The 12,473-nt window shown below is 43.5% G+C and overlaps 1 protein-coding gene across 1 annotated transcript; it reads right to left on the bottom strand.

The window, feature by feature from the left end:
- Positions 1-1,322: 1,322 nt before the first annotated feature.
- LOC131919468 (olfactory receptor 5AU1) lies at positions 1,323-2,258 on the bottom strand. Its single transcript, XM_059273691.1, has one exon. The coding sequence runs from the start codon at positions 2,256-2,258 to the stop codon at positions 1,323-1,325; it is 936 nt and encodes a 311-aa protein (XP_059129674.1).
- Between the last annotated feature and the right edge of the window lie 10,215 nt (positions 2,259-12,473).

Here is a 12,473-nt window from a genome sequence, read left to right as displayed (position 1 = left end):
TACCTTCATAAGCCGCCATTTTCCTATGTCTGTCTCCTCTCTGCCCAGAGGCGGTCCTTTGTCCTCTGGGACAAATACCCTTGCTCCCTCTGCCTTGTCCCTGTCCCCTTCTCCCTCATCCTCTGTCTCCTGTTTTTGTCCCTTATTCTTCCCTTTGTCCCTCTTGGGCACATAAATCCCCTTTGTGCTGAGAACTTGGTCTTGGGGGTCTTGAGCCAACACTTTTTTTCCTTTTAGTCCTGGAACTCACTCTGTAGACCAGGCTGGCCTCGAATTTGGAGATCCGCCTGCCTCTGCCTCCCCAGTAGTGGGATCAAAGGCATGCGCCACCACTGCCTGACAAAAGAGCCAACTTTTTTTTTTTTTTTTTTTGGTTTTTCGAGTCAATGTTTCTCTGTGTAGCTTTGGAGCCTTTCTTGGAACTCGCTCTGTAGACCAGGGTGGTCTTAAACTCAAACTCACAGAGATCCGCCTGCCTCTGCCTTCCGAGTGCTGGGATTAAAGGTGTGTGCCACCAACACCCAGCAAAAGAACCGACTTTTATGAAGAGGAAATTGTAAAGAACCAGAATAATTCCCCCAGAAAACCCCAAGGTTTTCAAATTAGTTAAGAGAATAATAATTTGTGTGTGCGGTTTCATTTGATATAGATTTTATTGGCTTATATTCATTGTGGTTAGTGATGTATATGGTTTTGACACAAGTGTCATGTGCTTTGACCATGTTCATTCTCCACCTCCTTTACCCCTGTTTCCCCTCCGTTCATGTCCCTGTGTGTGTGTGTGTGTGTGTGTGTGTGTGTGTGTGTGTGTGTGATATGATATATCTACATACAATCTGGGATCCATGAATGAAAGGAAGCATGTAATATTTGTTTCTCATCATCTGACTTATTTTGCTTGATCTGATGCTCTCCAGTTGTGTCAGGGTCTCACTGAGTAGCTGAGGCTGGCTTTGAACATGATTCCCTCCCAAGTGCTAGGATAAAAAGCATGAGTCACTATGCCCAGGTTGGGAATCTGAAGAACAAAAATGTCTGTTTCTAATAGGAAAATAAAGTATTCATAAATTTCAGACTATGGATGACGTATTAGAACAAAGCCATAGTTAGCCTCGGCCAGTGAGTCCAATGAAGCAAGAGCAGAAGGTCTTTCTAGATTCTTAGTCTCTAGGAAGCCAACAGCTCTGGTGGATAGTTCCAGAAGCACCTGCAGACCAGAGTGCATGCCCATGATTCACAGGGTGTGCTTGGGAACATGCTTGGGGTGGCACCCCACCAAGTAAAGCTCTCTTGGCTTTCTAAGGACACATGAGTCAATAAGATCATTCCATTGATTTCCAGCCCCAAACCTTCCTTAAAGCTTCCTTCACATCCTTGTTTCTCAAAGAGTAGATTAAGGGATTCAACATCGGGATCACCACTGTGTAGATGACAGCAACCACGCGGTCCTGGGTCAAGGAGTAGCTGGACTTAGGGCGCAGGTACATAAAAAGAGTCGTGCCAAAAAAGAAGCACACAGCAGTGAGGTGGGATGTGCAGGTGGAAAACGCCTTGAACCTGCCTTGGGTTGAGTTCATCTGTAGGATGGCGATGAGGATTAAGAAGTAGGAGATCAAGATGGTGAGCGTGCAGCTCAGAAGGTTGAAACCCGCAAAGATGAAGAGCAAGACCTCACACAGCCAAGTGTCCACACAGGACAGGGACAGGATGGGTGGTCCGTCACAGAAAAAATGAGTGACCACGTGAGCACCACAGAAGTTCAGACTGAAGATACAGCTTGTGTGGATAAGAGAATTGAGAAACCCTGCACTGTAGGAGCCCACGATCAGAGAGGCACAGACGTTCGGAGACATGACGGTTGGGTAGAGCAGAGGATTACAAACAGCGACATAGCGGTCATAGGCCATGGCAGCAATGAGATAGCACTCGCTGGTGGCGAAGCCCGCATAAAAGAACATCTGAGCCATGCAGCCAAGATAAGAGATCACCTTCCTCTTAGCCAAGAAGTTCAGCAGGGTCTGGGGGACCACCGTAGAAGAATAGCAGAAATCCAGGAATGAAAGGCTCTTGAGGAGGGAGTACATGGGTGTGTGCAGAGTGATGCTCACATGGATTAGAAAGAACATGATCAGGTTCCCTAGCACAGTGATGGAGTACATGGCCAGGAATACCACAAAGAGTAGCCTTTGAAGCTGAGGGTCCTTGGTGAGGCCCAAGAGTTCAAACTCCATCTCTTGGCTCAGGTTTGTCCTTTCCATATTTGTTCAGTACTCTGGGGTGTAGACAGACAGACACCCAAGGCTCTCACACTTTACTCCTACTTTAAGGACAACCTTTTGGAGATTAGGATCCTTCAAAGAGATCTGGCTTTGTAGACGGGACTGCCGTTGGAGAAGACCTTCTCTACTTGATTGTCTGGTTGATCAGTACACATTACTTGAAAAGCAATGGGAACTATAACAACTATATGAAATTAATCTTTTTGAGATCATAAAAATTTAAATGAGACATTCACTCTTCGAATCCACATAGTTTTCCATCCACACAACTGTGTATCCCTCCTAAGAAAGTCTAGAGTACCTGATGGCAGGGAGCTCATAGGCTACAGGCAATATGTTCTCTGTAAGCACCAAGTGAGTGGGGGCTTCATCGCTGACTATGTATGTTACCTGTGGGATAGACTTAATGTCTCCAAGTTTCAGTTTTCTCATCTGTAGAGTAAGAACAGCAGTTATCTTAAAATATTGTGAAAACTGAGAAAGCAAAACACAAATCACTTGAAGACAGACCAGCACACTGAGGAAATTTAAAGGATGCTTGCAATAACTGTTCTCACTGGGGAGACAGACCTATTGCATAAATACATGGGATAAGTGGGATAAGGCAATAACAAAATTTAACGTGGAATCTACCACCCAATAGTTTAGATAGGAACAAATGCTTAGCAAGAGTGACTGAACAGGCTTCCCGGGGACCTGAAGGTAGTTCACTAGCTCAGCTGAACATCCACCCCTAGGGATGCAGCATAGTCTGGTTCTAGCTACCACGGTTGCTAAAGATGATGGTGGGCTGAGGCTATGGAAAGATGGGGTGGTATAATGAACAAACTGACTTTGTGGACTAGGGATCACCCAACAAGGGAACGCTCCCACCCATGCCTATAAAAGTACCCATCACTTCCAGTAAGCAAAAATCACCCCGAATTCAGGGGCTATTGGTAGACAAGGATCAGGCCACCTCTAAGGCTGAAGTCTGTAAAAAATGTCTTTTCGATTTAGAGAGTGGGTCCTGTAAACATCACCCTCTCCCTGCTCTATTGGCTCCTCCACTGTCACATTCCAGAATTACCTCTGGGTCCTGGAATGGTTTTAGTACCCAGTGCTTTGTCGAGGACCCAATTTTTCAGGCTTTGAAGCCAGCAGGCATGACTAGGTAGGACAAAAACAGCAAATGTGAGCTCCTCTCCCTGTCCTGCAGGGAATGCATCTGTGGAAGATGTTGGGAGGATCCAGGAGCATCCAGAGTTGTACTGATTACACAGAAACGTTGGTTAATCCCACTGCTAGACTCTCCAGGATCTTGACAGTACCAGGGCTGAAGACTCTAGATAGATAAAAAACTGAACTCAGCTGTGGGTAGGTAACTAAGGGACCATGTCTGTCAATGGAAGGCTGTGTGTGATAGTAAGAAAAGCATTTTGGGGGGCCAGAGAGATGGCTCCAAGTTTGAGGGTGCTGAGTTCCAGAGGATCCAGATTCGGTTCTGAGCACCCACCTCAGATTGGTCACAACCACCTGTAACTCTAGTTTCAGGGAATCTGATGCCCTCTCCTGACTTCCATGTACAAAAGTGGCATACACTCATGTAGAAACACACACATGCAGATAATGATAATGATAATGATAATGATAATGATAATGATAATGATAATGATAATGATAATGATAATGATAATGATAGAAGCTACTTTTGGTAATGCCCAAAGAGAGCATGCTCTGGTAGAGCAAGCACTGAAAACAGAGGGCAGACTTGCACAGAGCTTCTGGAGCAGATGGAGCAGAGTGTGTCTTGACTTATTTCAAGTCGCTGGGATGTAACATGACGCTTACCTTATCCCAGTAGTAACTACTTTACAATGAACACTAATACTGCAGAATGTGGGGTTCTGGAGTTGAGCTGTTCACGTCATCAACCCCATTGGTTCAAAAGTCAACTTAACTCAAAGGCGAATTACAGGACTTGAGAGAAACAACCGTGAAAGTCTGGGGAGGAAATAACTTACAAGAACTTCAAGAAAGTCAGCAGCTGGTCTTTAAGCGTAGAGTAGAACTTCTCAAAATCCAACTTAGAATCTTCTTTCCTCAGGAACCTGTTTTAGTTTAGGTAACAAACCTATCAGTATTTCTCTGATTGGAAAAATAGACAGAACCAGGAAAACAGCAACAACAAACTTTGGAATGTGCCCAGTGCCTGGGTTGGGCAGATGAAGAGGACCCTCCAAGTGGGGCAGCTTCTCTCTCTCTCTCTCTCTCTCTCTCTCTCTCTCTCTCTCTCTCTCTCTCTCTCTCTCTCTCTCTCTCCCCCTCACTCATTGCTTACCACTCTTCTCCAATCTGCACTAAATGGAAAATCCTGCAGAATACAAAGAATTAGTAAAAAATTCAGATTATAGAGAGATCGGTATCTGGTATGCTTTGAAATAACCACTCTTCTGTGGGTAGCAGTTTGTACCATAGAGGAAGAAAATTTGAAGTGAGCTTTATTATTTTAAAAGGAGGAGGAGGGGCTGGCAAGATTGCTCAGTGGTTAAGGACACTAGCTGCTCTTCCAGAGGACCCAGGTTTCATTCCCAGAATGTATGTGGTGGCCCACAACTATCTATGACTAGTTCCAGTGGATCCAATGCCCTTTTCTGGCTTCCTTGGACACAAAAGTGGTGTATAGATATACACACAGGCAAAACACCCATACACATGAAGTAAAAAATAAAAATAAAAGATTAGGAGTGGAGTACCCAGCAGGTGAAGGAGTTGGAAGGGACCTTATTTATACTTGACTCCTCAATTTCCCACCTGTGACAAAACAGTGAAGGAATATATGAAGGACCCCAGGCAGCAACACAGCCAGAGATCTTAAAGATCTTTAGGCAACGGCAATTTTTAAACAGTGAGGTGTCTTACCCAGCGATCAATAGAAAACCTTACTTTATGTGCAGGGCCCAGGTTTCAACTGCAGGAGATCTGATCCAATAGATCTACAGATGAACCTAAACTCCAGTGATTTCACAATAGGTGGTCTCTGAACTTTAAGAATCACTAGACCATGGGGTCTACATGAGGACACAGACCTTCTTGAACCCCAAATCCTTTCCTAACTTGCTGGAATTCTCTGTGTCCTGGATATCAGTAGGATAGTTGTCCTGAATGGTCTCTTCTCTCCAGAAGCTATGCCAGTAGGTAATAATTCTCAGACATCTGGGCTACCCGGTGGTCATCCAACACCAGATGAGATGTTCTGTGAGCGGATTCCTAGCACACAACTTGATGGTACTGGATTTGCTCTGGAACTGTGAGCACAGACCTTCAGTGAAAGGACCATGAAGACAAAGGCAGGCCTTGTGTCTATTGACTAAATCTGGGGGTCTCACGGGGTAAGGAGTGAGGCAGCCCCCTTCTCTGTGAACCCCTCACCACCAGTCTTGTGTAGGCGAGAGACTCCCTGGGGCCATCTTTCCCTCTGGGCAGCTCACAACTAGAAGTGTTCGTGATGGGATTTTAGGAGGCAGATGAGGTAGGGAGAATAATTGGTCCCACAAAGACCCATTAAAGTGTTTGTGACTTTGTTATCTCCAAGAGTCTCTGCCCGTGAGGAGTCAGGTGACAGAGAAACTGGGGATGAGGGGAATGACCCCACCAGATTCCCTGACAATGTATGGATCATCACCCCCAAAGAAATGCTTTACCTTAACTCTAAACTTAGTGCTAAAGATTGTTTCCTGTGCTTACACTGTGCCAGCAAACTTGGTTCTCCTTCTTTATCAGTTAACCAGTAGACATCTGTGCTTCAAATTAGATAAGAACAAAAACCTTCTGCCCTTCAAAGTCATGTTAACAGTACAAATTAGAGTTAGCTTACCTAGTTTCCAAATACTTGGGAATATTTTAGGGGCCTTTGGTTGTTGGTCTCTAGTTTAATAGCATCTATTCAGGGCAAGTACTTTGTATGGCTTGAATGTTTCTGAATTCACTGAGTAAAATACAGCATATGTTGGTGGCTGTTCCACATCGGTTTGAAAAGAGTGTATTCTCCTTTGTCATGGCGGACTCTACAAACATCAATTAGGTCAAGTTGATTGATAGCATTGTTTAAGCAAAATACAGCCATTCAGTTTTCACACTCTCTTCTATTGGTCGCTGAAAGGTAGTAGGTTGAAATTTCTATAATAATGGATGTTTTCTTTTGACGCAGAACCTCACTATATAGCCCTGGCTGGTCCAGAACATATTACGTAGACTAGGCTGGTCTCAAACTCATAGAGACAGTTGACTTTATCTCCTAAATGTTAGGATTAAAGGTGTGTGCCACCATCGTGACAATCATGGATTTATTTCAGTTTTTGTCTACTGTATCCTGAAGTCTTGTTACTAGGTGCGTGCTTAAGATTGGTCTTACCTCTTGATAAACTTAGAAATCTAGACTCAAAAGTGTCTGCTGGGGCTACGGAGATATCTCAGGTTAGAAACACATGCTTCTCTTGCAGAGGACCCAAATAACTCTAGCTCCAGGGGGACCTGATGCCTCTGACCTCCATGGACACCAGCATTCATATTCACAAACATATACATAATTAAAATAAAGCATATCTTTTTAAAAAAAAAGTGCTTGTGATTTGTTTGTTTGTTTTTGTTAGTTTTTTTGAGACAGGGTTTTTCTGTGTATCCATGGCTGTCCTGAAACTCACTTTGTAGATCAGGCTGGCCCCAAACTCAGAGATCTACTTGCTTCTGCCTCCCAAGTGCTGGGATTAAAGGTGTGCTTATATTTTTTATTTTGAAACATAGTTTGTCTGTTATGAATAATCACACCAGGTTTATTTTGGTTAGTGTTAATGCTGCATGTCTTTTAAAATCCATTTAGTGTTGGACTGTTTACATATTTATCGTGTCAGTATTTCTGGTGGAAAGTAAATACCCGGCTCTTGTGGCAGTGCAATAATCTGAAAATATCTCTGACGTTCTAAGAGACTGGAACTTTTGCTGGACCTCACAGCCACCTTGAAGTCACGTAAGAGTGCTATCCCACGTGTTCTCAGACTCTTTGTTTAACCTGTGGTTAAGAGAACAGTTTAACAAGCAACACTCCTTGTCTTGGGTTTCCCAAGGAATCAACTTTTACAATCTAAGTTACTGTAGAGCTTCAATCTTTTTTTTTCTTCAGTTTTTCGAGACAGGGTTTCTCTGAGTAGCCCTGGCTGTCCTAGAACTTGATCTGCAGACCAGGCTGGCCTTGAACTCAGAGATCCGCCTGCCTCTGCCTCCCAAGTGCTGGGATCAAAGGTGTGTGCCACCACTGCCCAGCGCATAGTTGAGGTCTTAAATTATGTACTCTTCCATTGCTCTGACTCAAAACAAGGCATGTGTATCATTTGCTGAAAGCAGCAAATACAGAACTTGAAAGCAGCTTTCTAAAATCTTCCATAAAGGTTAAAAGCGTCCGTTTATTGTTTGGTAAACAATGTTTGTTATCTAGGTCACTTGGAGTCAGTGGGAGCCAGAGACTTAATCCCTTGTAAGCCTCTGTTAAAGATTTCTGTGAAGTGTCCCATCCCTTCCCCGTGCAATGCCTTCTGTGCTGTTCAATAAACACAGAGCAAAGCCTTTCGTGAAGAACAGGTAGTCATACCACTCACAGACACACAGACACAAACAGCTCATACTGACACACCCAATCACATAGTCAGGACTGAAGACACCGGGAACATGAAGTACAGTTTAAATCTAGACTCACTCTTGAATAACCTACTCCGGGGGAAATGTTTTTATTTCTTTTCTTAATGCCACAATGATGTATTATTGCTGACCCAGAGTAAATCACTCATGGGAATAATCCACACAGGTTCTTTTTATGTGTATGGGTGTTTTTTTCTGCATGTATGTCTGTGTACCACATGTGTGCCTGGTGCCTGAGGAGGCCAGAAGATGGCATCAGGTCCCCTGGAGCTGAAATTATAGGTAGTTGTGAACAACCATGTGGGTGCTGGGAATTGAACCTGGGTTTTCTGGAAGAGCAATTAGTGGTCTTAATTACTGGGCTATCCCCCAAGCCCATACAATTGGTTCTTACTTGACATACTTGGGTTTGAGGTTGTGGTCATGTTGTAGTCTCATGTCTGACCCCCTTGCTCTCTTTTTCTTCTTCTTCTTTTCAAATATTGTTACATTTTATATTCTTTTCTGGCTTTGTGTATGTAGTGGTTTCATTATTTTATTTGGAGTTTAGAATGTACATCTGTATCATCAGAGTCTAACCTCAATGGCACAGGCTCAGGGAACTCCCAGCAGTAGACTTTTGCCTCTCTGTTTCTAGTCTATGGTGTTGCTACACATGTATCTTTCCCTGTGCCCTAAATCCCACAATACATTGCAATAATTTCTAAAATACTGTTTAAAATCAATCCACTTCAAAGAGATTTATTTATTTTAAAAACATTTATTTCCTTATTATGTACACAGTATTCTGTATGCAGGCCAGAAGAGGGCACCAGATCACATTACAGATGGTTGTGAGCCACCATGTGGTTGCTGGGAATTGAACTCAGGACCTCTGGAAGAGCAGCCAGGGCTCTTAACCTCTGAGCCATCTCTCCAGTCCCCCAAAGAGATTTAAAACGTAGATGAACCTTTTATAATTACCTATGCTGTTAACATCTTAGTACTTTTAATTCCTTCACTGTTTTCCTTCTGTCTGAGTGACTTCTTTAACATTTGTTACAGTGGCAATTGACTAGTAGTGAATTATTTCCCACTGACCACCCAAAAACATTATTTTGTATTTTTGAAAGGTGTTTATCAAGTTTAGTTTAAAATTCTGGGGGCAGCTTTCCCCCTTCAGAGTGTCCATTGTCTTCTTGCTGACACCGCTCTCCATGAAAAGTCGCTGTTGTCTTTGGCTCTCCGTTACGTAACATGACATTTTCTCTAGCTGCTTTGCCACTAGTTTTGAACAGTTTGATTGCAGTATGACCTGTGTGGATTTCTTCATGTTTCTCCAATTGGGCTTTGTTTCATTTATTGAATCTGTGCGTGTATTATTTTAGTCCATTTTGAAATGTTTAAGTTACTCCTTATTTAAACACACTTTCATGTTTCTCTCTTTGTCCTAGGTATTGCAGTTACTTGTACACAGAGCTGTCTGAAATTCAAAGAGAAGGATGCTCCATTTAGTGTGTCTATTTGTTTAATTCATTCTGGGTTTCTCTCCAGGTACATTTTATTGCTATGCTCCCAAGTTCACTAATCTTTTCTTCTGCGGTATCTATTTTTTATTTTGGTTTTTCAAGACATGGTTTCTTTGTGTAGCTTTGGCTGTCCTGGAACTAGCTCTGTAGTCCAGGTTGGCCTCAAACTCACAGACATCCTCCTGCCTTCTGAGCACTGGGATTAAAGGTGGGCACCATTACTGCCCAGCTCTTTTGCAGCATCTAATCTGTTACTATCCAAAGTATATTTTCACTTGGACCCTGTCATTTTTATCTCTAGACTTTGATTGCATCTTCCTTTGGTTTCCATTTCTCTGCTCAGTTATTGTACTTTTGTATTTACTGAATACAGCTGTTTTCATGTGCTTCTCAGCATGTCAGCTCTGGCATGCATCACTGCTTCTTTCCCCTTTATGGGTCATATTTCCGGTCTGGTTACATGCCTAATAATCTTTTGGGACACCAGATATTGTCTACTGTAATCTGGCAGGGCGTGGATATTTTTGCTTCTTCTCTCCTGGGATGTAATGAGAGATTGTTGGCAAGAGTCCTACCTTCTTGAGTCTTTCAGAGTTTCTTAGGCACAGCAAGCCTCAAACCGAGGGTAAGCGTTCACCATGACTGAAGAAAACTTCCTGACCCCTTTACCCACTTCCCTCTGAGTCACAGCGGTGGCGACTGCCACTATTCTTGTCTCTCTGTGAGCACTGGACCTTCTTTCCTCTGGTTTTTGTTTGTCTTACAAAAATAATAGCCATATATGACTGAAGTCACGAAACTCGCAGACTGCGCTGAAAACCACTTCCTGTCCTTTAGTTTCATCTCAGAAATCCCACTGTACACCACGAGGGGGAGCCCGCTTCAAAGACAGTGTTTCGACAGCAGCGCGAGCCATCCACCAAGCGCCAGCTCTGTTCACATGCTGTTTTAGGGGATGCTTGCACTTTGCAGTTCCACTTGCCGGAGGGGTTGTCTCTGAAGACTCCTGGCGTTGTGCTGACAGCAGCCAGGGGAGAGGAAAGGGGTGGCATTTTTTAGGTAATTACCAAATTAAGGTCTTCAGTCTGCCCCAGACAACTCCACAACTAAAAGAGCAGTTTGGAAAAAAAAAATTTTTTTTTTTCAAGAGCTAGTGTATGTTTTTATCAACAGAGCACACAGTGCTTAAAAGGCTTCATATATAAGTATACAAATAGACTTAGGCAAAGCCTCCTGACTATTTCCCCCAAATGGCTGTGATTGCCAAAAAGAAATAAAAATAAAAAGCAAAGAGGCACGAATCAAGAGTCCTCTTAGAATTCTTTTTTTTAAACTTTATTTTATGTGCATTAGTGTTTTGCCATGGGTTTCAGGTCCCCTGGAACTGGAGTTATAGACAGTTGCAAGCTGCCATGTGGGTGCTGGGAACTGAATCTGGGTCCTCTGGAAGAGCAGTCAGTGCTCTTAACCACTGAACCATCTCTCCGTCACCCGCTGCCCCCTTAGAATTCTGGCAGAATGGGAAGACCTACCCAGGGAGGACCCAAACTCAGCAAAGGGCTGATGTTCCTTGTAGTTCATCAAGTCATCACAAGCTGATTGTCAACCAAGGAAAGGCTTCTTAGCCACCAGAGAAACACAACTCGGCAACATGGAGTCCGTGGCACTGTGTGTTTGAAAACATACCCATGGGCAGTACATACAGATTGCAAATTAGAAATTCGTGAGGCTATAGGGCATTTATCCAGAGGAGGACTGTTCCACACACCAAGAGTTCATCATCTGCACTGGCCCTGTGGAATAGCACTGTCAATGTAACAGAGACAGAACACTCAAAAAGGAGAAAACAAAATGACACGTCTGTGATATGTCCACAACATGCAATTATTGATAACTTTTAGGTAAAATCTTCAGAATATTCCAGGAAAAGATTGTATAGCACTAACTGGTTCATATCACCCCAAAATTCTGGTCTTTTGACTGGATCAAGACCAGAATTTAGCTCTTGTTGAAAGCTAAAAATGGACATTAAATACAGATTGGGGGGGGGGGTAGCCAAGCTGTAACTGCTCCATCTTTCTTCAAAGTCACCTTATCAGAATTCTCGGGACACAAGAAGAGGTGGTGTCTACCAGAGCACCACACTGCTGTTCCACATCAGGGAGACACCCAAGCACCCACGTCCCCTCTAGCTCAGGTTTATGAGGAGGAACTGTGTCTCAGATTTTGTCTTCTAGTTCAGGGAACGGTGGTGGTTCTGAGAGAGGTGGCCGGTGTTCAGAGGATTCAACATCCTGTGTTGTAGGCTGTCAAATGGCTCACTGAAGAGAGCACTTGCTGCCAAGCCTAAGACCTGAATTTAGTCCCTAGGACCCATATTGTGGCAGAAGGAAATCGACTCTCACGTGTTGTTCTCGACCCTTACATATGCGTGTGACACACTCACAAAACACACTAAATAAATAAATGTAAAAAAGAAAAAATTTAAACACGGTGCTATTGAGACGCAACAGTGACCATCGAGATGGACTTGAAGTTGAATTCTGAATTCATCAGAACCGAGGTGTGCTGCTCCAAAGTGCCTTTGCTGAACCACAAGAGTGTTTCTCATCCCTTTCCTCAGATGTTCTCAGCATGCAGAAGGTCTCTGGCCTAATGGGAGCTGTTTGCATAATGACCGTGAGCATGCTAAGCTGTCTTGCTGGTGGTTGGGGAGGCACCTGTCCACTGCATTCCTCCAGCTGGAGAAGGCATGGGGGAGTAGACCATGTTCCACGGGAGCAGTGTTCACACAGCCGGATAACATAGAAAGTCTATTACAGGCAGGCTACAGAGGGGCAAGACTTTTCTTCAATTGCTTTTCCTTCAAGGAGGTAAATTATTGAAATGTCTTAGTGTAAGTGTTCTAATACCTTTAGAATTTGACATAATTAAAATTGTCAAATTGGGATTTTTTTCCCCCAAAGAAGTCAATGTGACATCGTCAGTGTTGCTTGTAGAGACAAAGTCAGCCAAG

The sequence above is a fragment of the Peromyscus eremicus genome, chromosome 9 (assembly GCF_949786415.1).
Source record: "Peromyscus eremicus chromosome 9, PerEre_H2_v1, whole genome shotgun sequence".
NCBI lineage: Eukaryota > Metazoa > Chordata > Mammalia > Rodentia > Cricetidae > Peromyscus > Peromyscus eremicus.
Note: the sequence above shows the minus strand (reverse complement) of the source record. Positions and strands in the feature narration are given on the sequence as shown.